General features: G+C 38.2%; 2 protein-coding genes across 10 annotated transcripts in view; both read right to left on the reverse strand.

The window, feature by feature from the left end:
- The window catches only part of grb10b (growth factor receptor-bound protein 10b), a 90,228-nt gene extending 79,250 nt beyond the window's left edge, over positions 1-10,978 (reverse strand). The window contains exon 1 of one of the 2 annotated variants that reach the window (XM_015356982.2): positions 10,902-10,978. The gene's annotated coding sequence lies outside the window, so the exon portion shown is untranslated. Of the gene's footprint in view, positions 1-10,303; positions 10,534-10,901 lie in introns of those variants that run through there. The other variant, XM_006635520.3, reaches the window with a different exon arrangement.
- A 7,060-nt stretch (positions 10,979-18,038) lies between these two features.
- cobl (cordon-bleu WH2 repeat protein) overlaps positions 18,039-23,667 on the reverse strand; it is an 83,645-nt gene continuing 78,016 nt past the window's right edge. For 5 of the 8 annotated variants that reach the window (XM_015357011.2, XM_015357007.2, XM_015357010.2 and 2 more), the window contains 2 exons: positions 23,169-23,405; positions 18,039-21,643 (listed from right to left, as the gene is read on the reverse strand). In XM_015357011.2, coding sequence (XP_015212497.2) covers positions 21,566-21,643; positions 23,169-23,405 — 315 coding nt within the window. In that variant the 3' untranslated portion in view covers positions 18,039-21,565. The remainder of the gene's footprint in view (positions 21,644-23,168; positions 23,406-23,667) is intronic. The other 3 variants (XM_069195258.1, XM_015357005.2, XM_015357012.2) reach the window with 1 other exon arrangement.

A 23,667-nucleotide genomic window follows, 5' to 3' on the forward strand; every position in this document is an offset into this window, starting at 1 on the left:
AACCCCCGTCTCGCAGCTACGCATAGGGTCTTTACGCTCTCCTGCTATTCTTCGGTTCGTCCTTTCCGACATCCGTGACCGCATACTGCAGTAATACAAGATTACCCCAAAAAGATTGTAAAACAGATTAAACAGTCAGAGACCATTTGCAATGAAAAGCCTCTCGTTTTCCCTTTCATTCAAAAACACACAAACCCACCACTCCTTCACTCCTCAGAGGCTCTGCACCACTCAAAAGCAAGCAAAGCATAACTTTTCAATCACCAAGAGTATTTTATGGCTCCTGAAGCCGAGTCTTGAGCACAAAACTGACACAAACCCCCCCTTCCCCCCCAACTCGCCTTTTCTAAGTATTCACAACGCAAAACAACAAAGTTGAAGTGTTGCCACATGAGCTCTGCTGAGAACTCAGTCCTTTCATTGACCAGCTAGAACACTTCAACTCCATTAGTGCATTATGCAGACTAAATGAATCATGGGGGACATGAAAAAAAGCAAGCACATTTTAAGAACTTCACTCTAGTCCAAGAGCAGAATGGAATGTAAATGGTGGGGTCACAAGGTGCAGTAGAAAGCAACACAGATTTATAAATAAAAGAGTCTATCAGAAAATCCGCACACACGTCCAAAAATACAAAAGGTGAGACACACTGTAATGTATAGAATTTGAAGTGGAGGGGCTTGTTTGACCTACACAGAACATATACACTTCTTCACCGCACTGTCTCACTGGAATGTTTTTTGAGCATGGATCTGCTGCACAAAAGTAAGGTAAACTTCAAGCCTAAACATTACTCCTTATGGGCCCAGACAGTTGTAAGGTTAATCTTGCCAAAGCTGAGTGAGCTCAGTGTATTTAGCATATTTAGTGTAATGGACAAAGAAAGTGGACACATGCAGCTTCGTCATGTAATCAAAGCATCGAGAAACACTTCAGTAATCACCTGAAAGAATATGTAAAGAGGATGTGGTCAGTAGATGGAATATTCTGAACAAAAACTGGCCACACTAGAGCAGAACTGGCTCATGAAACAGGTGTGGTCAAAGGTCCTTTTACACCAAAGGAATTTCAAATCTATCAACATGCTCAACAGGAGCTAGAGGGAATTAAGGTGCACCAAAGGCTTGCACACACCTTTAGTACTCATACTGGTAATTCACCACCATTTCATGCCTATAAGTACTGGTACAGGACCAAATCACCATAACAGATGACCTCCAAGTTAAGTACACACTAGGTTTTGTTCACGACACCCGTCTTAAAGGTAGCAGAGGCTCATCAGATGGATTCCTACAGCTTTCACCAGCAATAGGCAAGTTGCCAATAATGAAAAATTAAAACATGTTAAAATAAATTCACTGATGTGCTGCAGTTGTGCTATAGCTTCAACAGAGACTATGCAATAAGGAATCTCTAATACAGCAGGAGGAAAGATGGAATTCTCAAAACACCGTGGTTCTTAATATTTTTATATAAGGAAACAACCCAAGTTTGATACTTATGGTGCCCATTCTCGTTCAGTGTGACAGAAAAAAACCCCCTACAACAGGTTTTAGTGACTACTTCATCTCCTTGCTGAAGGCTCAGTACTTATTAAAACCTGAGGTAGGGGTTTTTAAAGCTAAACATAAAAAAAGGCTTATAAAATAATTTAAAGAGCACCAGTAAAGATCAGTTTCTCAGCAAATGAAGAGTTACCTAATCTGTGTATGATGCCTACAGGATTCACAGTAATATTTGTCTTCAAGGAGCATGTCTTAACAAGACACTTGACCTGTGCTCTCATCCAGTTCAACCTGGAGTTCCAAGTGGTGCAACCGAAGGGTTAACAGGTTATTTTAGGAAATCAATCGTCTCCCTGGACAAATTGACAAGACACTGGCAGATTCTCTGCAGGGAGGCTAATTATGTGAATCATACTTAAAAGGACTCCAAAAAGAAAGAGATGGGACTAAATGAGACCAAATAAGCACATGAGAACTTCTCATTTATTAAAACAAATACTCTAAAGAAATAAGCTAATTACAGCATTTCTCCTGGAGTCCAAAGTTAAAGATGGCAGAGCATTTTCTTGCAAATTCAAATACTGAAGATCTCACCAGACAATTCATAACTGTTCTGAAACACCCAGGTTGCATTACAATTTATGCTTGAGAGCACTTTAGGCTACAAAATATAGTACCTTTGTTGACACTTTTCATAGTTGATGTCATTCTCAGGATAAATCACTGCCGTCTTCTTTAAGGAAAAGGATTAAGAAAACCATCTTCATAAAATAATGCTTTCTCAAAAATCGCTTAAGAAACATAACTGATTCTAAGTGTAAAACACTGCCAACACACAAATAAAGAATAGTGTGAAATGGATAAGACAAAACACATAAAACGTATATTTTCCCCAAACTAAAGAGGAGAGTTCTGCTGACAGTGACCACCTTTACTGGAAAGTTTTATTATGGCATCGTCAAGCGCAGGAGACCCTTACAGACTCAGTACTGTACGCAGCTTCCTGCTGCTCCGTTCTTCCCAGGTTTTTTTTTTACTGGGCAAGGGTTAATCCTGTGTGGAAGGAAAACAAAACTTTTCCCGAAGATCTAGCTTTTCAAACCGCAGACCCACCCCCAATCCTAGAAATTAAAGCTTCACTGTCCAAGTGGCTCATGTGCCAGACAATGGGTTAAAAACACAGTGCAAGATTCGGTCTTGCACTGTGAAAGTTACAGCAGCATAGAACTTTCAATGACCTTTCCAGAAAACGTTTCCAAAAATATGCTTTCTAGTCAACTAAAACCACAAAATGTGTTTAAGAGTTTCTTGGTTTTAATTATGTTATTTGGTTTTCACCTGCAGACCATAGCTAATATTTTAAGAGGCCCCTACCTCTTCAAAACTGAAAGGCCTTAAATATCACCGTACACTGAACAGATAAAACAAAGTAACAATTTTAGATTTCTAAAATGGCACAACTCACAGAAACACCCTAATCGCTTAAACATACTCTAGAGCTTCATTGTAATCTGCTGACAAAAACTATATAGCACTAATGCCCAATATATTTTTATATATGGAACTGCATACAGTATTAGATTTATTAAAAATGTAAATAAGTGTAAATGCATTTGTACTTAACTGGTTCTATTAAAATGCTACTACCACTAATTTGTCTATTTTTCAATTTAAAATGTCACCTACGATTTGCCATAAAGTATTGACCAAAATGGACAACATGCTCATATCAGCAGTACTACACTACCAGCTTCCCAATTTCAATTTCTACCTTGAAGCCTTTAATTTCTAGTTTGCAACTAAGACTTGAATTAGTTGGAGCATAAACCATTCCATGACAGTGATACTTAGAGTTTCAACAGTCATATATATCCTAAAAATAATTTAGCTCAAAACTTGCAATTTAATACTGTACTATTAAATGAAGTTCGATGACCAACGTCTAAAGGAGTAACTCCACCAGAGGCTTTGGGAAAATCAAGTCATTACATTACTTCTTGTCTGTTTTACTATCTTGGGCCTATTCTTCAGAACTTGCACAGTATTTGTAAAAAACAATCCATGGAAATCTTGTCCAAAGCACCAATTACATTAAACCCTCCAAAATAAAGTTCTATATTTTCAGGAAAGCAGAATTTGAACGTGCAATACAGAGATTACAAGAAGCAGAACAGGTTAAGATATGGGACCAGTAGAAAATGGATGGTAAACAGTTTATAGATATTCTGCCTGAAACAGAACAAATTCTACCATCAAGTAAACCAACAGTAAGTTAGGAACCAGCTTTATAGATGAGGATTATTAGGATTGGTAAGGGCCAATGGGAAATTTAGCCAGGACGCCAGGGTTACACCCCTACTCTTTTTGAGAAACGCCCTGGGATTTTTAATGACCACAGAGAGTCAGGACCTCGGTTTTACGTCTCATCCGAAGGACGGCGCCTGTTCACAGTTTAGTGTCCCCATCACTATACTGGGGCATTAGGACCCACATGAACCATGGGGTGAGCGCCCCCTGCTGGTCCCACTAACACCTCTTCCAGCAGCAACCTGGAAGAGTTTTTCCCAGGAGGTCTCTCATCCAGGTACTGACCAGGCTCACACCTGCTTAGCTTCAGTGGGTTGCCAGTTGTGAATGCTTCGCATTGAAGTGTGTACTCAATTTGAGTACACAAATCCCTTTGATAAAGTGTAAGTGACCCATTTAACTTGAACCACACACTATTATAGACACAGTAATATAAAAATTAACATAATCTTCTAAAATTACCCACAAGAGGGTAATTTAATAATTTAGCTCACCACTGGCATCTGAAGCAGCGGAACAGCAGAGCCCAACTAAACTGAATACACAGGCCATGTGCAAACTTACACACATCGCTCTATAGCTACCAAGCTCACAGTAAAAAAACTAGCTCCTGTACTCCACTACCAGGAACATATTGCTTCATCTTTGTATTCATGATAACATGACTATTTCAAGTGGTGCTTTCCAAGAAATACTGATTGTAGAGCTATGCATTTGCCAAACTGAACTTTCAATGACTCTCCCCCACAAGAGATTTAACAATACTGCATCACAGTGTTAAAAATCAGTTATCTTAAAAAAAAGATTTCTGAAAATACTGTAGCTTACATCTGCTAAAAAACTGCAGAAGAAAAAGAAATATCCTTAAGTATCATTAAGTATTTTTAAACTTTAAATCACTAGGACTCCACTGAAGATGGCTCATCTGTTTCTCAGAGGTTAAATAAAAAGGTAAGAAAGGATTCACACTCAGCTATGAACAGGCTGACAGAAAACAAAATGGAAAGAATTTGGAAAAAACTAATTGTCACCAATTATACGTGTGATTTTGGTAAATTCAAGAATTTGGGACCAGAATAAACAGAACTTCAGTGCTTAAGGACCAGAGGTCTCTTAACTGATCAGTACAAAAACTCTCAAGTCATAGCAGGTACATATTATACACCACCTAATGCAGGCATTGGCACTAGTAGCTTACTGTATGTTGAGATCAGAAAAGTGCATAGCAAAGCAAATGTTATACTGCTGGGGATTTTACTTGCACCACAAATTGTGTGGAATATAAAAGCTTATAATGATATGGCTGAAATAGTTAATGATTTGTTCTTAATGCAGTCTGTAAAAGCACAAACTATGAAAGTCTTATTGACCAAATCTTTTTAAACAACCAGAAAATAAATTTAGAGAATAGTCACGACAGAACCGCCAGGGAACTTCAAACATAACGTGCTATCTGTTAATGTATACATTCAATCTCTAAAACAGGAAGAATATTCTGCTAATACAGAAAAGCAGGCTGAAGGAATGAGGCAGAGCTTACAAGTGGGTAACTGGGAACAGATGGACAGCATCAAAACAATCCAATGTCTACCAAGTCCAGCGAAACGCGGTTTAAATGTTTTAATGAAAATACAATGGAATAAGAACTCCAAATGACCAAGGAGGTTCAAGATTCAGACTACAGCTTCTGGTGCAACAGACAAACATTATAAGTGAACTATTATGAATGTAAAGAAAACTGCATTTTGATTTTGAAATGTAAAGTGAAATTATTTTTCACTTTACAACAGTATAAGAGGGAGCAAACAGTTGGAGAAAAGAAGGAATTACTAAGGATAGAGTAAAAAAGATAAACAAATACATCATAGGTTTTTCCAAGACAAGACAATAATGCTACATTATACAACAGGTTTTATCGGTACTGGATATTTTAACAACAAACTCTGAGGTTATACTGAAGCTAAGCTGCCAAAAAATTAGTAGACGGTCAAATTTTCCCCAATCATTCTGAAGGGAGTGAGGGATGTTATGCATAGACTCCTAGCTATCTCTCACTATAAAACTGGAGCAGTTACTACTGTTTGGAAAAATGCAGATATAATGAAAATTTATATAAAGGGAGAATTGAGCCAGGAAAAAAAAATACCACTTACTCTCACTTCTGTGATGCATAATGACTGTGTTAAATAGGATGAATACTCAGGGAGAAAAAGTGCAGTTTAACAGTCAACAGATTTAGAAAAGGAGCATCCTATCAAACCTGCAAGAATTCTTGAAACAAGCTGCAAGGGACACACTTCCCATATTCGGCATATTATTGAATTTTACATACGCTCATGCATACTCAAAAGGAATGTAAAGTAATGCACACTGATCTAGAGCTGGTTAACTAACAGGAAACCGAGTGTCATCTTAAGGGGCACAAGTTCTAACCAGGCAGACCTTAAGCAGGGATGAGCAGCAGAGAGCCTGCATCAGCCCAGTGCTCTTCGCAATTTGTTGGACAGAGAAATAGAAACATCTGGGTAAAATGATGGGCAATAAGTAGATTGGAAGGAAGAACATCTGCACAGATGTGGCTCAGGCATTAATAACATCTCAGCATGTTTAGGGTCTCACAAAAATGGTGGACAGGCCTGGGGTGCCTAAATTATGGCTCGTATGACTGCACGATGCAAGATGCAGGGGGCTGAAGCTTCTGTCACAAACGCAGCTTGGCTTGCTGACGTTTCATGAGCAACAGTATCCAAAGGAAAGACCTCAGCAAAGGACAACAGCGAATAAAAGCACACACACCATGACTGCGATAATCATGCAACGCAGGACTGCAAGTCCACTGGAGCAAAGATCTACTGAGCAGTGTAAAGGTGCGATATGGTCAGGCAAATCATCCTTCACTAGGTTCTTAACTAATAAATGTGTGCACATGGTGCCTAAAGAACTTCACAGATCCGAGCGCTTGGTTCCATCATGTTGTGGAGTGCATGTTCACTCATTCCCTTTGAAGACAAGGTTAATCCTAACAGCAACTGAATGGCACTAAGCCTCAGCGGTTAGCCAACAGTTTGACGAACATGGCACTACTGTTATCCGTACATCATGGCCTTTCCAGTCAGCACAACTGACCCCAGTGAAATATTTATGGGATATTCTGGTGCAGAGGCTTTGTCTGTTCCTCAGCCAGGCTCTTGGAAGAATGGTATTCTTTCGGATGCAGGGGGACTCTTCATACAGGGTTTATGTGGTGGTTACTTTTTAATTCTTCAATGTTAAGAGAGCATAAGTGGCAAACAAAGTGGGTGAAGGTAATTGCAGAGAGATAATCGTTTTGGGAAGACATGACAATCAAATTTAACATCAGTAAGTGCAAAGTGACCAACACAAAGTGAACATACACTATACATGTCTCATGTCTGATTCAGAGCTGCTGAAAGCTACACACAAAAGGGATCTGGGCATTTATGTAGATTCTTCTATGCCATGATCAACAATGTGAAGAAACATGTCAAAAGCAGGCCAACAGAACTGAATATACTATATATAGTAGACAGCAAAAGGTTAAAACTCAGACAAGTTACACTTAAGCATTACCAACAACAAACTTAGAAAACCATGTTCAATTTGGTAACCGTACCACAAAGAAAAATAACCTTAGAAGGAGCTCAAAGAAGAACAAGAAGAACGAGTCCTGGTCTCAGGAGACTGTCACGTCTAGACAGGTTGAGGAAAGTAAATCTCTTCAGTCTAGAACGGATGTTTCCATCCCTACTCTTTGAGAACCCTAATGGTGTTAGTCGTGGTGTCACTTGTTTTTAAAGATTGGCGACGCCTGTAAAATAGATTAATAAAGCATGTAATATTTGAAAAGAAGAGACCTCTGGCCCTTAAGTGCTAAAGAATACTTAAGATTTCAGAAGTAAATGCTTTGTACTTAAATCATGTTTAATTTATTACAATGGAACTGTTCAATTTCTTCAACAACTGGTGATTTAACAGCAACCCATAAAACCTGCTAGTTTGGGGTCTCCACGATCCATGGTCTAGGACAAAAAAGACTGTCCTGAGATTGTATTCAAGTACATAAGATGCCAGGAGTTACACCTAGGATTCACACCAGTAGAGAAAGAGGACACAGGGTCAAACAGGGGAAAACAAAACTAAAAGGCATTTCATTCTGGATGGAGGAGAGGAAATGTTTCTTTACTTTGCGAGTCTTTGGAACAGGCTTCCCAGCCAGGTGGTTGAAGGCCAAACTCTGGGCACTCTTAATAAAAACAGCTGGAGGAAATTTTATTTTCACTTAGCAACTAGAACTACCCAACGAGCACAGTGGAACAAACAGCCTCCCCCAGCCTTAATGCTCTAATTGCTCGTAGGTGCTGCCAATCCGTGGAATGGGGAGACAAAAGGTGACCTACACGAGAGACTGGAATGGGGTTCTCCAGATCCCTGTTGGAGGGACCCTGCAGTACATCAACCCACCATCTACAGAAGGCACTAAAAACAAAACTATATTGTGCACATTTTTTCCTGAATCTACTAAAAGGAAAGAACATTCAGATTCTACAAATAGGCTTCTGTGCAGATTCCCGAGACGTAGGTAAGGCTTCATGCCTGGAGTGACAGACCTGGTATGTAAAGGGAACTCTTGTAACAACCAGAACCCATTTGTCCGTCTTTGTCCACACATCACCCTATACTGACTCTTTCGATACAGATGCCATAACGCAATTCCTAAAAAGGACCAATCCAAAACAGAAGGGCCATCCAAAGGATCAGGATACAAAAATTAGCTAGATCACCACTTCACAAAGCCTATAAAAGCACAAAATATCCTCTTCATGGGAAACACACATTTAAAGCCTTATTATCTGCTGCTCAAGTGTGAAATGATGACATTTGAAGTATAGCACCCTTAGCAAACCCCTTTATCTTTCAGGACTGCGTCTGAAGGGTTTAGGTATTAGCCCCAAGTTACCTCATACACTGTACAGTAGTTTCACATTTGTGGTTCTAACTGCAACTTCTTTCAAACAAACACCACTAGATAAACAATTAGGACCATTCCCAACCCCAAAACACAATCGCTAATATTTCAATGTTTAAACCTGTTTATTTTAACTTTGTTCTAGCACTGCCCAAAATAACATCGATTGCACCTTAAGAAGTGCTGGAATATAATGCATAGTTAAATTGAAATCGTGTGAACCTTTACCAATTGAGCATTTAGTAAAACCAATATTTTACTAAATACGGAAATCAATATAATTATAAAGTCTAAAAGGAACAAAATGGCAGCATTAAAGTGAATGCAGTCTGTGTAGCCTGCATTATGCGCGCTTTAACTTCAGAATCCAGTTATTATCCAAGACCTCGTTGGTATTTACACAGGAGTGTAATACAGTCTTGTGTAAACTGAAACCGACAGTCTCTATGCCTTTGTCCACTTCTGCAGTGCCAGCTGCGAGATGTGTCAGAACACGCTTTGCTTTAAAAAATCTTAACGGTGGATGTTTTTCACTACATTAACATAATGCCCTCGGTGGGGATGAGGTCGATGTTGCAACTACAGTCGTGATTACCGCTGTACTACTGCAGAGTGCACGTAGAATTCTGCTGATTCAGCAACGCCAAAGTAAACATCACTTTTCGCCAAATAATACAAGTGCCTTATAGGAAATGTAAAAGCGGAATTATTTACTCCTTCGACGATACAAATTAAGTTTATTTTGTAAATGTTTCAAATACGCCTTTGAATGCGCAAAGCTATAGAACGTAGCGCAGTAACAAAACGCAATCCATGTGTTAAAAGACTTTGGCTTGCCCGTTTCAATAATGCAAAGCTCTGAAAAGCGTCTTACCCCACCCCCAAACTCAACGCTAAACGAAGATCTGCTTAAAAGTTACCGAACCACTCCAAAAATATTGTATTTAAAGTCTTGAACCAAACTTGGTATTAAACTCGACTGGGGATTCGTTTAAACGCCACACTTACTACGTGCTATATATTGTCGCACGCCGATTTTTCTTTCCGCAAAGGGATTTGAAATGTGTATATAAACCCGCTTGACGCGACCATGGCTTCCAAGTCTCCAAAACAGCGCGGACAAATCTTGGATTCTTTAGCTTTCTCAATTCGACGTTAACATTTGCAACCCAACTCATCCAGAAGCTCGATTTAACAACTCAGACCACTTGGTGCAAATCCTGATTTTCTGTGCCACACCGCAAAAGCGAGGACACTCCTGCTTTAAACTTAGGCTGGAAACTGTCGCGACTGACATTAATACAGTGTTGGGGGGGACAGCTGACTTCTCCCTTTACCGAGTAGCGACCGGAGCAGCTCGCACCCCAGCGCACCCACCCACCCAGCCTCGCATCTCCGGGCACTCAGCTCTTCACAAACTTTGTTCGCTACACAGCGGGGGAGTCGCTGCAGCGCACCGGAGCAACAAAAATACCACAAGCTGCTTAATCTCAAGAGACCTACCTTCAAGCCAGAGCCCTCCCAAAGAAAATAACGGCTGCGAGCCAGGGAAGGGTCGACTTTTAACGCAACTTCAGCCGCAGAGCTCACCAACGCGAAGTCGCTGCTCAGCGGAGCTCTCCTCTCTCGGTCTCCCCAGCGCACAACATCCCCCGTCCAAAACGGGCAGTTTTTCACGGGCTGCAGGCTCAGCTGACTCCCCCAGCACACGCGAGAAAACCCCACCCACCTGCCCCGCAGACACCTCCCCCTCCTCCACGCACAGCCGCCGGCGAAGCGCAGGCACCACCTTCGGGGGGGACTCGGGCTGCTTAACCCGTTAACCGTGCGCAACCGATCTGCGCACCGGGCGCCCCAAACCGTGTACCCCCACCCTCCCCGCTGCTTCTCGCCTTCCTGTTGGTCTTCCCGGCCCTTCACTGCGATGACTCGGGATACAGAAATCTTCCTCCTCCCCAGAGTGTGGAAAATAAAGTGCGTCTTTTGTGTTTTCTATTCTGTAGAAGACCTACACTTTTTTTGAAAAAAAAAAATACTTCTGCCCCGGCATCTTTGCGCAGACAAGTTAAATCTATACCCCGCCTACTAAAGGGGTACACACCCGTGCTTTTAACTGCCTAGGTACCCTCCCGGCTCCTGACGAATCCATACAGCAACATGGGAAAGGATCGTGAAAGACAGGAGCTCTTTAAATGTGTACTGTTTTTTTTTTCAGTCAGGTATTGCAACACCATCCCGGACTCCTTGCGTTGACGTAATTTATGAGCCGCTCACTCCCACACTTTCAGGGGTAGAGGCATCCACGTGATATTTATCCCTTGTATCGTCCATTTGTTGAAAAGCTAAGGAAGGTGCTTTAGAAATCATAAAACTGTTTTGTTATATTCTACTACATCGAATTGCATGGAAAAAAACATGCTGTTTCTGATTGCAATAATTTGCCCCGTTACACCAAATATTTCCTCCAAAGTTAATTCACACACATATACAGTACATATACTTTGCATTTGACTCTAGAGAAGCCCTTTCGTCTAAGGCGGTTTTAAAACCTTACTTTAAACGGTTGCACCTGAAATAAGCCACTCATACAAAAATAATAAAAAGATACGGCACTGTTTATGTGTTTGCCTTAGCTGCACCCAAATGTACTCAAATATACCTCTGTTATGTACAGTAACAGCTAGAACAAGCAGCAGATTTAAAGTGCAGGTGTAAACGACTAAATAATCAAAATGTGCTAAAATTTATGAAAACCTACTGAATACTGCATATCAGTAGCATAAATGTAAAAATAATACCTTTCTACATATACAATGTTCAAATCTATTCATATCATAGCCAGGGAATATGTTGAACTGCTGTAAATGCAGTCCTCTGTTATTGTAGTCTTCTGTCAGGTTCACAAAGCCTTGCAAAGTTTACACAAGTTCCTGGAAGACTTCTTGATTGCCTCTGTTTATTAGTGAGAGTTACAAAACTTCAGTTACAAAAAAACATCTGGAAGACATCTCAGTTTCAGCTGTGGTGTCTATCTCCAAGATGTTCAAGCCTAATGGCAGCTTCCTCACAAGGAACAGGACATGAGAAAGTGCTGCCCAAATGTACAGTACCTTCAGAGATGGTATTTGGAAATATAACTCCCTCCAAAGGCCAGCAAATGGGAATCTTCAAAATACTCTGGAAACTCTTCAAGACTTCCATTCGGGGCTGACCTCATGAATTCGTTGTCTGCGGTTGAGTTCCATGGTAACATGGTTCCATGGAACAAAAAGGAAAGAAATGAATTTGCCAAGCAGCAAACGTGTGAATTGGAAATGAAGTGACTGCACAGAACAGTTTTTGGACAGTCCCACCAGGAGTATGATTAGCAGAGAAAAGTGAAACCCATGTTGAGAAAGAATCATTCCCCTGTGGTGAACCAAATTGATTTTTCTTCTTAGCTTTAGGGTTGTTTGAGTCCTGGAGTTCTAGCTGACAAAGATGAATAGACAGACAGTAAACTCTACCAGCATATATTGTATGAGCCAAATACTAGTGCCTACTATTAGCTCATGCTTGGTCATCAAATAGGGTTCCATCAGAAAAATAAATAAATAAGGGGAGATTTTAGGACTGAGGAGGCCATTTTGCATTCTACAGTAGGTGTAGGAAAGTACCGGAAATTCAGTCTTTAATAAATCCATCCATCTATTTACCAGAATGAACACCTTTCTAGGAGTCAAGAGCAGTTAGCTTTACGTACAGGAAAAAGAATTAGAAGTCACTGAACAATTCCAATTCTGCTGCAGTGTTGTTATTGGACAAACAGTTACTTCATACACATACCTGCAATTCACTGCATTTATTTCTCACGTTAACAGGTGCTCAAGACCAAAAAGGATGTATACAGAAATAGTGTTGCAACTATGTGATAACAACAAAAAAAACAAACAATTACCTGCAGGAATGTAAAACCCTAACAAAGCACAATTCCTCTCAATCAGCCTGGAGAAATCAGACATATTTATAAACGTAAGAAAATGTAAGCAGGTTAATTGAATGCAGATCATAAGAGGTACTGTTTAAACTGAGATTTATAGCCAGTTATGCATTTCATCTTTGTAAACCAACAGCAAGAGCAGGTACTTTTTTTCCTAAAGTGGTAATCTGTAATTTTCTTCTTTTCCAATAGAGAGATTTCATTATTAAGAATTATTAACTCTACAAACTGTCATGCTTTGATCATTCATTTTCTTTGTTTGGTCGTAGTTTTCCATGGTTTATCTTTATGTTTCACCGTGGTTTTACTGCGGTTTTAACACACTTTAGTTTGGTTTTACCACGGTATACAGTAAAATCTGATTGGTTGAATGTGACCAATGGAATTATTTCTATAGATGTGTTTACATTTACCTTTTTGATATAGTTTTTTTTCAATTACAGTATATATGAAATTGTTTTTCACATCTGGTCGCCTTTCATCCCTGCATGTGAGAAATTAGAAACTAGTCGGAGGAATAATGCAAAAACAACCAGAGATCTGTGTATCTGGCCAACATGGGAAGAACCAATCATGGCTCATGATTCTTCAGTGTAGAAGGTTAATTGCCTGAAACTTTTCCCAGCTGAGCAGAAAGTGGCACTGCCATATGGGCTCATATTTATAGGAAATCTTCTGCACATGGTTATAGGGTATTATACATTTTTTCGTACATACTTTATACGAGTATGATGATTTACCAGATTAGTTATAATCTCTGTACAGTATATAAACAGTACCTAAGTGTGCATTTGGCATATACATAGATAGATAACACATGCTGTTTACTTTCTGAAAATGAAAGTTATAGATAATATCCTGACTGACCCAAAAGACCCCTTGCATGTCATAAAAAGAAAGTCAACCTTCAGCATAATCAAAATACATTCTAAGAATATATATAATTTCATATTTCTTTTTGATCATTAGAATGAGATGCAGAGAGAGGTGGCCTTGTGAGAACGCCACCATCTTGGTTCAGATCTCAGGCCCTGTGTTGTGGCCTTGAGCCAAGATGGCCACCTGTTACTTCTGGAGAAACTGCAGAACAAGGCATACCATTTGATATGTTAATGTGTTAATTTCCTCTTTGTATACTCCCTCCTCTGATTAATTTGAGTAAAATTGTGCCTGGTGTGAGATGAATACAGTATGTGAGCTTTTTGCAACCTAACCACAAGAAAAAAGGGCTAACCTTCATCAGTCCTCTCATTAGAATACAGCATCCATCCTAATACAGACTGTAGACTGTAAATTCACGCACAGCCTGATGTGTGCCAGACAGGGCTAATTTATGTTAGTCCGTATTCATCTGAGCATGTCCAGAGATTACAGCTCACAGGAGCAAGCCTTCATAATGATTTTTCAGCACTGCAGGTGCTCCACGGGCCCTCAGTGAGCACATTCAATGGTGGAGCTGATTGGGGTCCATCTGTAAGAAAGTTTAAAGCATGAGAAAAACCTGTTGATGACCCGGGACATCAATGGCAGTTTTAATTCTTGATTTTTAATTGTTTTATTGACTTTCATAGAGAGATTTTGCTTTGTTGCATCCTTTTTTTATATTCACTACTTTGCACGTTGTTAAAATTCATGTGTGCTGTACTGTCCCTTGTAATAAAGATATGATTTTATGCATTATCTCTTTCAGCAGCATTCCCTTCACTTCACTCACCATCATTGTCAGTGAGCAATAAAATATATAGAGCTCTGAAACATACAGATATATGCATAAATGTTTGGCAGTGAGGGTGGTAATTCAGTCTATAGTCTATTTTCTACAAAATATTGAGTTCATTTTAAGCGTTTTATATGTCAAAGGATATATTGAAAATTTGCTATGTTTTATGTGTTAACTAAACTCACAGTGGCATGTCTTTAGTCCTACATGGAGGATTATTTTTTAGTTTTGAAATTGTGAAATGTCTAGCCCCTGATATTACAAATGAAGTATGTATGGTACAAGTATGTAGACAATGCTAAACGAAAAAAGTAAAATGAAAATTATAAAGGGACATTATGTGCTTGTGTGCAGTGGTGTGTGCCAACTCTTTGTCATTCACATTGTGGTGCTGCTCACCGGTATTTAAAAGGCTGAGTGCAATATCAAAGCTGGGATCAATTACTGAATTTCTCCATCAATGTCCCACTCCACCCTGTAGGCCTGAGACTGAAAAATGACAGGCTAGAGATGGCCTTTCCTGAGGAGATACTGTACAGTATGTGAGCAGAGAAGGAGGGACACAGCTAATCACAATATTGAAAGTGATCATTGTGGTGGAGATCCAGAGCAATTAAAACACCCTAATGCTTTAGTGAAAAAGATTTCTATTATTTTCATACTGACATGAACAAAGCGTTTTTTCTTATTTTGTTATCATGACTGTGACAGGTACTGTATATATAATAGTCTAATGCAGAGAGCCTTCAGGCCTCAAAGAAAAATATTTATTTTTCTAAAACCTTTCTTTCAATTACAAGTTACTTGGCCAGTACTGGGGAAGAGTCCATTTTAATGGCTGTAGCCAGTTTTCAGCAGTTTGACCAGTGATGATTCATCAGTGACAGTCAAGCCTCAATCTGTAATCAGGAAGCTACCAGGAAGTGGCCTATAACTAATGATAATGATAGCAGCACTGTCGGGAAATGTCTGTGTCACTATTTGTATCAACAGTGATGATCAATATTTTTTTTTAAAAAGCTGGTTTAAAGCATAAGCAAAAAATGACTTTTGAAATGTAACAGCAAAACAACATTTTAGTGCACATCCACTTGGCAGCAGGCTATGATAGCAATGAATTGCATTACAAATTTGATACTGCAATGTATCCAATTAACTCAAGATGGATCCACAAAGACACAATTGGACATAGGTGCCTGCATTAACCCCTTAAACCTGGTTTAAAAACTTGCACAAAAATGAATCTCTTGACAAAAAAACAGAAAAGGGGTTAAATAAGTGTTGACTGTGCCAGGAAACTTTAAATAAATGAATACTGCATTGGCTAATGAGAAATATAAATAATACTGATCAAGAAAATGACTGTGTGTATATATAGCCAATTTCACCTCCTTCATGTGGTATAACTCAAACCTACGTTCAGCGATAAAATGTCTGCATTCAGTTTACTGCTCTCTGTAACAGATGTAATGCCATAAGAAACCTTCACCTAGCAAGAATGTGCTGGCAGTCCACAGAAAGAATTCCAAGTGTGGTAGACCATCTAATTTTGAAAAGGTGCAGTAGGATCCAAAGTAATCTTGAAGTGATGGCATGCCTCCAGCCTGACAAGCTTTGGAAAATAAAAGTTGTATTTGTGGCTGTCCGAAACATATGTCGGAAACTTCTTATTGAAGAATACTGCAATGTGAATGAGAAAATTTCTTCTTCAAAAATCTTCTTGGTTTTGTGCAGGTTGGCCAGGCTGTTAAAAGGAAGCCAGACCCTGAAGTCTGAAGACATTGCAGAACATTTAGCATATTAAATATCTTGAGGGCTTTAAGGAGTTGCAAGACAGATATCCTATGCACACAGCATTAAGAGTTTCTTTGATCAAAAGGATTGAGATGTTTACTCAAAAGAAAAAAAAAAGCACTTTACAAAAATAATAAAAAGTTTCTGAACAAAAATAGTACTGCTTGAATTAAACATTAAATTCAAATGATTTTTAGAATATACTGTAAATACCATCAAATAGAATCTCATAAATAACCTCAGTTAATTGTGCATTTTACCATTTATTTAGGAACAAGAAAATGAGTCTGTTTTCCCTTTGCAGTCATGTTTTCCCAAAAATGGATGGTTTCAGTTGGCTCTCTACCAAACACCTACTGTAATTCCATAATTAAGATCGGAAAGCCCTTGGAGAAGCAGAATTTCCAACAAGCAGAAGGCTTGTGGGTCAACCGCAGAGGACAATGACACCAGATGAAGAATGGCTCCTTTGGTACAGTAAAAACAGCAACTGCAGCTCACCAAACCAATGGCAGATGTACCAGTACCAAGTACTGGATGTAACCACTGGCAAAACCACATTAAACACCCAGATCAACTCAACTAACTTGAAAAGAGTGACAAACACTTCAAAAATGCTCAGCTTAATGTCATACTAATATAACAACCAAAAGACAACAAGAAATGCATAGCACACATCACTTTCGGCAACTTTAGTAAAACCATTTTCCAAACATAATTAGCATTTGCACCTTAAAAGTAATCAAATTAAAACAGTTGACAAAAGTCTTGCACTTTTGACCTGCAACCAATTTGTAAATCAGCTTCCATACAGCTTTAAGTTTCCACTGTTTGAACAATCAACACAGAACCCAAGAAGATATTGCCAGATTAATGCCTGAATCATGTGACATTGTAGTACATATAGTATACAGTAGTATAAGAAATTTGTAGTACTGCAAATATCTCTCTCTGCGTAAAACATCTTGCTAGAGTGCCGGTCTATCTATACATAATGAAAGGGCCCTCACTATACAAGAATTCATAACAATATGAACAGATTAAACATTTTAAAGCAGTCTGGTATTTCAGGGAATCCTCTACAATTTCTACTGAGCTTTATATTGGTGTGTTACAGTATATTTATTTATAGTGGCTGTATATTGATTTATTATTTATTTTTATAGTTGCATTTTACTGTAATGGACAGAATGCAAACATGTTGCTGCTTAATTTTAAAAGCTAAACTTTTAAAATTTAAAAAGCTAAACTGACAGCAGTTCTAGAAACATCATACTCATTTCATACAAAATAATACAGTAATAATCAGCAACTTGAATGAAAAATCAGAAAGAAGGAGGTAAAATCTAGGACAATTTATAGTGAAGTTCGGTAAATACATGCTATCTGGATACTTTTTCACAAAAACAAAATTACATATCTTTATAAAAACTTGTGAAGAATTTTGATATTGTTTATTATGTTCTGTATTGAGGATCATGTACTGTACTCTAACTGTTGAGCTGAACTAGTCCAGTTGAGCTTTGGTGCTTGAACTTAAGCCACTCACCACCTCCTGCTACCCAAGGAAACAGCTGTGTACTATGCAAACAGAAACCAACCATCTGGAATGCCAAGACTAATTGGCTTTCTACATTCATTCTGCTAAGAACGTGCAAACAACAGGCAGCACGATGCAGTGCACTCTGGACCAGAATGAAACACCCCAGGGCTCAGTAAACATTGCCTGTCACCACACTGGAAGGGAGAGCTTGACGTATTTTTCCCAAGAGAAATGTCTTAAGAGAGTTGACCTGTAGGCAGCAGGACTAAATCAATCTCACTTGACACAATCCGATGCTTTCCTGTAGGGCTCAGCTCCAGAACGATGTTAAAAGACCTGTTGTTACACCCTCTACAGCTAGAGGGCGATCCTACTCTGTCCTGTTCCTAGTTTCCCTGTGCTTTTCTTGTCCTTCCGGTGTGTCTTTGTGTGGGGCTATATATTTCCAGGTCAACCTTTCCTCCCGGCTCAGCATTGAGGGTTCGGATGTCTGGAGACCTGCCATGCACCAGTTCGTCTCCTCCACGGCCCAAGGGCATACCTGTAGGTTTCTACCTGACATCGTCCGACCTCCTGAGCCCGGGCTAACCTCCGCGTTGCCCATTTTGCCACTACGCATTGGGTCTTCATTGCTCTCCTGGCCATTTCACGGCATGCCTTTCCGACATCTGTGACACCTGTTGCTTACAGGGGTAGATATAAAAGGATTTGCTAGATCCCAGTTGGTCCATTAGTTATGTCCAAGTCATGAACATACATTCAGGATGTGAAGAAAAACCTGACCAAGACATAAAGGTGTTCTTCGTTGTTGTACCAGTATTGGGCTTAACAGTTTTCAATTGGTTGATTTTTAGCCACACATACAATTGATTGTAAAGAAACTCTTTCAGTTTATTCTTAGTTTTGCATGTACAGTAATGACACTTGAAATTATATATTGAAACCAATACAAACGCAGCAGAAGACATTTGATTTATATAATAAAGAAAGCTGATATTTTAATTCAATAAACTTTTAATCTGTGGCACTTATAACATTTAAAGTATATGTAGCTACACAGCAACTCTTGGCTTAATGTTCAAATATACATAAATAATGATCCTTTTGAAGCTACTGTAGCTTGTAGGAAAAACTAAATTAAAAGCATTTGTATGATATAAAAGACAAGCAAGATTATTACATTATCATATAATTTAACACAAGTAGAGTGGTTTACAAAGCATATTGCTCCATAGCAAAATTTGCTCTCTATTCTGTGGAAGTCATGTGAAATGTTTAAAGATAACAAGAGGCAACAAAGGCAGGGACAAGAGAATTATTGTAAAGATTTTGATCAGCTAAATTTTCTTTCAGAATTTTCACTGTTTTTATTTAAATATGTAATAAATAGAGCATATTTTGCACTAAGCAACATCCTTAAAATTGTTTCTACTATCAGTTACATTTTGTAATACCTACTGAACATGTTCTGTACAGTACATCAATGCAAGCATAATTTCAACTAACTTACACAACACACTTCTTTCTTTCCTAACATGGGTAATTGCACATGAACAAATACTGAACTCTAACTGTTATTACAAATTTCTATACAACATTTACCTGCATATTAAAGGAAAATTAAGAACAAACAATCCAAAGACACATTCCTAACCAAAGGGTTTTTCATTTAGCCTTTAGTTTTTACCAATAAACAGTTAATATTCTTACTGTAAAGTAATAGACGTCAACTGAAAACACAATTCTTTCATTTCAAGAATGACTGTTAAATGTATTGTATTATACAAACTATCATTATAAAGGCCAATACATGTTATTAACACATATAAAATCATCTAACACTGTAATAGTGAATTTAAGTCATCTCAGTCAAGATATTGTTTGGGGAGTCACTTTTACAGAAAAAAAACAACAAATGTTAAAGAGCAAAACTAATGAAAAGGTTTCACTAGGCTAACATGTACAGATATGTTGAAATGACAACATCATCTGATCAATACATTTTGTTAAAAGTGTGTATCACAATTTCAATCAATATAGAGTGTGATCTGTAATTCTATTTCTTACAAAATCACCCAGATTAATTGCATGTGTAAAATACACTGTAGACAGTTTTAGAATCTAAACGGTTTTTCTAAACTGCAATTTACTGTATGTTATTTTCAACACCTGTTATGCCAAGGGACATTTATTTGTCTTTTATGTAAAAATACATCATGTACTATGAAAAGGCAGCAGCATTTTATAATATTTAAATAGAGAAATATGGTGCATTGGAAGTAAATTTATGTTTATATATGATGTTACATTTATAAATTATCGTATAATGTTAAGACACTTTGCTTATCATACTTTTTCCTGACTTAATTGATTAGTTTATAACACGTAAATTTCACATGAACAGAAAGGGCCATTATAGCAGTATTTCACTGAATATATTCAAGACATCTAAGCTTCAAAGCATGGAACTACATGCTTTATCAAGATAAATTGCTGACATAGTTTAGATAGACATTTTTAGATTTTATCATAAATTGTCTTACGGAAAATACAATCCCACTATGCTTGCTATATACTCAAATTTGTAACAAATTAGAAAAAAGTATTGTTTCAGTTAAGGCTCCAAACATCAAACTATACATTCTCGCTTTACATAACAATGAATGCAAGATACGCATGCCTTTAAAAGAAACACAATTGTTTTTTTAAGAATGTCAAATCGAAATCAAATTTAAATGAAAATCAAAATTCAGATCAACAAAAAGGATTTCAGTCATTTCTTATTACTCTATACAAAGAATGGGGTTGATACATGATGTCAGTTCAATTTTGACTCCGGTTTTGTGGGTTGTTTTACTTCAAGACGATACAAACAATGGAAACTCATACAGAGGCTAATAATGATCAAACGTGAAACTTGAAGTCTTCTATAAAATGCGATAAATTAAAACATATAACCTTCATAGCTAAAAATGTAGGCAACCAATTCTGTAGCATCAGAATTCTAAGAAACTCTATAGTCAGATTTTCTAAAAACAGGTTTACATGTTTATCCAACATCAAATGTCATATTATACATTGGTAAGAGTTTAGTTCAATGCAGGGGGTTTGTCACCTCCACAGATGTCCACATCATGAGTAATGGCAGCACTTGGTCTGATCAGTACAAAACTTAACAGGATTTAAAAAGTCTCTTGTGTTCTATAGACATGTCGTGAACCATATCAGGCACTACAGAAAATACATTACAGTTCTGATGAGCTTTTAGCCTACTTTAAATGCATGAAGAAGTCCTATACTTCATATTATTAGAAGATTCTTTATCCCATTGTCAAAACATGGTACTAAATACATGAAAACTCATCTTCACATTTTAAACAATTTTGTCTCATTTTCATATGTTTTGTGGGGGGAAGGGCATATTGCGAATTCCCTTTAAAGTAGTATGTAAAATCTCTAAACAGAAGCTACAGAAATAAAGTGGTATATCTGAGGACTGAACAGAATCTTCACATTAATTTTCGATTCATCTGTTTTTAGGGATAAGTAGCAGCAACAATTGTTGGCACACGATCTAAACAAGACTCATCTGACCAACTAACATCAGTTACCGGTAAATAAAATCAAAACATGAATGTAAGTGGAAAATCACATTTGGCATGCAGTGTTATCAAAGATGGCTGCTGACAGACTCTAGACACTGAAATGAAGATGGCTCAAGAAAAACCTCTAGTCCTTGTGAACCAATTGAGCCTGTACTTTTCCTAGTCTTGCATTCACAAGTACAGTTTTTGAAAGAACAGGGACCTGAAACATAAAATAAAGAAAAGCAACATTAATAACAACTATCTCTGTAAGTCAGTAAATACTATACTATATTAACAGATAAAGGCTTCGATCTGTGCAGAAAACAAAATTTTACAGTGTGTATTAGTGCAGCATTTTTACTTTACCAAACATGATGATATGACACTGTATGTTTGCTGTGCTATTTAAGTGGTATTCATTTAAAATTATAAAAAGATATTTGGGTCAAATTAGCACCGCAAATTTAATCAGGGCGTGTGGGCGTTTATTAATTAGGAGCTATACTATGAAACTACTGTATGTTCACCAGTTTCACTTGACAGTGATTCAGCATAGTTTCTTTCTGTAAAGTATACAGTTTTAAGTTGAAATATTTCTTGAATGATGTAGTATATTTCATAAAGATTTTACTGCCCAGCTACTACAGACAGATAGCAGATAACAGATGGATTTCTGGAATCAGGATGAAAGTCAATCAAAATGGAAAACAACACTAAAACATATTGAACTATGAATTTTGTCTGTTTCTTGGTACAAACTATTCTTATTGTGCCATTGTAGCTCGTATACTGCAATTGATCAAATAAAACCTAATGTTAATTGAGAGAAAGCATATAAAACTAACAAGCTGCTAAGCGCACAAGTACAGGGTGTCCCAAGTATAGGAAAAGGTGCACTTATTATAGCCACCCTGAAACAGTCACGTCTGGATTGCATCAGGCAGTCAATGAGAAACAAGCAGCTGTGTTATGAGGGATAAAATAATAATCTTCCATTACTGAGCCAAGTCCTTACATGCCTTCAAAAGCTGTACCACTGAATTATATATAAAATGGATGATCTTTCTGAGATACAGCTAAAAAGAACCATAGCACATAGTAGTAATTCCCTCAAATGCATTATACTTTATATCAAGTGAAAACACAGTGTTTGCCGATTTTTATCATGAAAAATACTGTATCTATGACACATAATACACATAAAATCCAGGCCTTCTATCACACAATTATCACACAATGCTAGTAGAGTATTGCTATTACCAACTAAGTTCTCATTATTAGTGTTGCTTGCCCTTTATTTTTTAAAAATTATTCAATTTTCAATTGCCCATATCCTATAATTGCCCATAACCCTAAACGGGTTAGAGATCAGTGGATTTGCCAAACCAGCACATGAATATCAAATCCAACTGTTTTTCTACCTCTAGCAATGTCTGCCCCACTCACCTGTGTCGTCAGGGCCATTATCATTCTGAAAAACAGCTTTATTACAATTCGCCTTCCTGACCCTGTGATATACCTCTGTAGAATAGACTCTATTTGGATACAGTATAAGATTTAATAAGTTTAATTATCTCTGCAGCGTACATGGTCTTAACTCTGAAGCTCCAGCTGTATTCACGCCCACTACGTGTGTTTTCATGTGGCCTATCATCTTCATCTTAAACCATATTTGGTATTTGTTGCCATTTTCACCCCGTGAACCCCGAGTCGAGAGGATGTGAGGCGGCACAAATGTCTCGCACCTTTTTCAGGTGTGCGGCTCCAGAGCCGCTGCGGATGGCCTCCAGCAAGGCAGCCCGCGCCTGCTCTGGGCTCCCACGAGATCTCAGAACGGAGCCGGAGGGCCTCGCTTTTAACATGCCAGCTGGAGGAGGAGGAGGAGCGTGCGGTGGACGAAGAACGGCTTCAGTGCTGGGGCCACCATTTCCCTCCTCGGCCTTTCGGATATTCCCGAGCTCCTCTGCAGCTGTAGATTTAGTCTGCAGATCAAGGAAATATCAATGGTGAGTCTCTGTCAAACAAACTGGAGTCTTTTCTATTTTTATTTTTTGACAATTTCTTCAGGTGAAGAAGGATCCACGGCCAAAACGTTGTGTTCTCTTTCTTCTTTTTTTCAGCATGGAATAAACCTATTACTTGTTCCTTTGCAGCCTACGCATGCTGACGCAGCTACCCACCTGAAATAAAATAAAATACTGTTTTTGTATGAGACTTGAATGACAATTATGGGAAAATTAGAGA

Source organism: Lepisosteus oculatus, chromosome 10 (assembly GCF_040954835.1).
Source record: "Lepisosteus oculatus isolate fLepOcu1 chromosome 10, fLepOcu1.hap2, whole genome shotgun sequence".
NCBI classification, from domain to species: domain Eukaryota; kingdom Metazoa; phylum Chordata; class Actinopteri; order Semionotiformes; family Lepisosteidae; genus Lepisosteus; species Lepisosteus oculatus.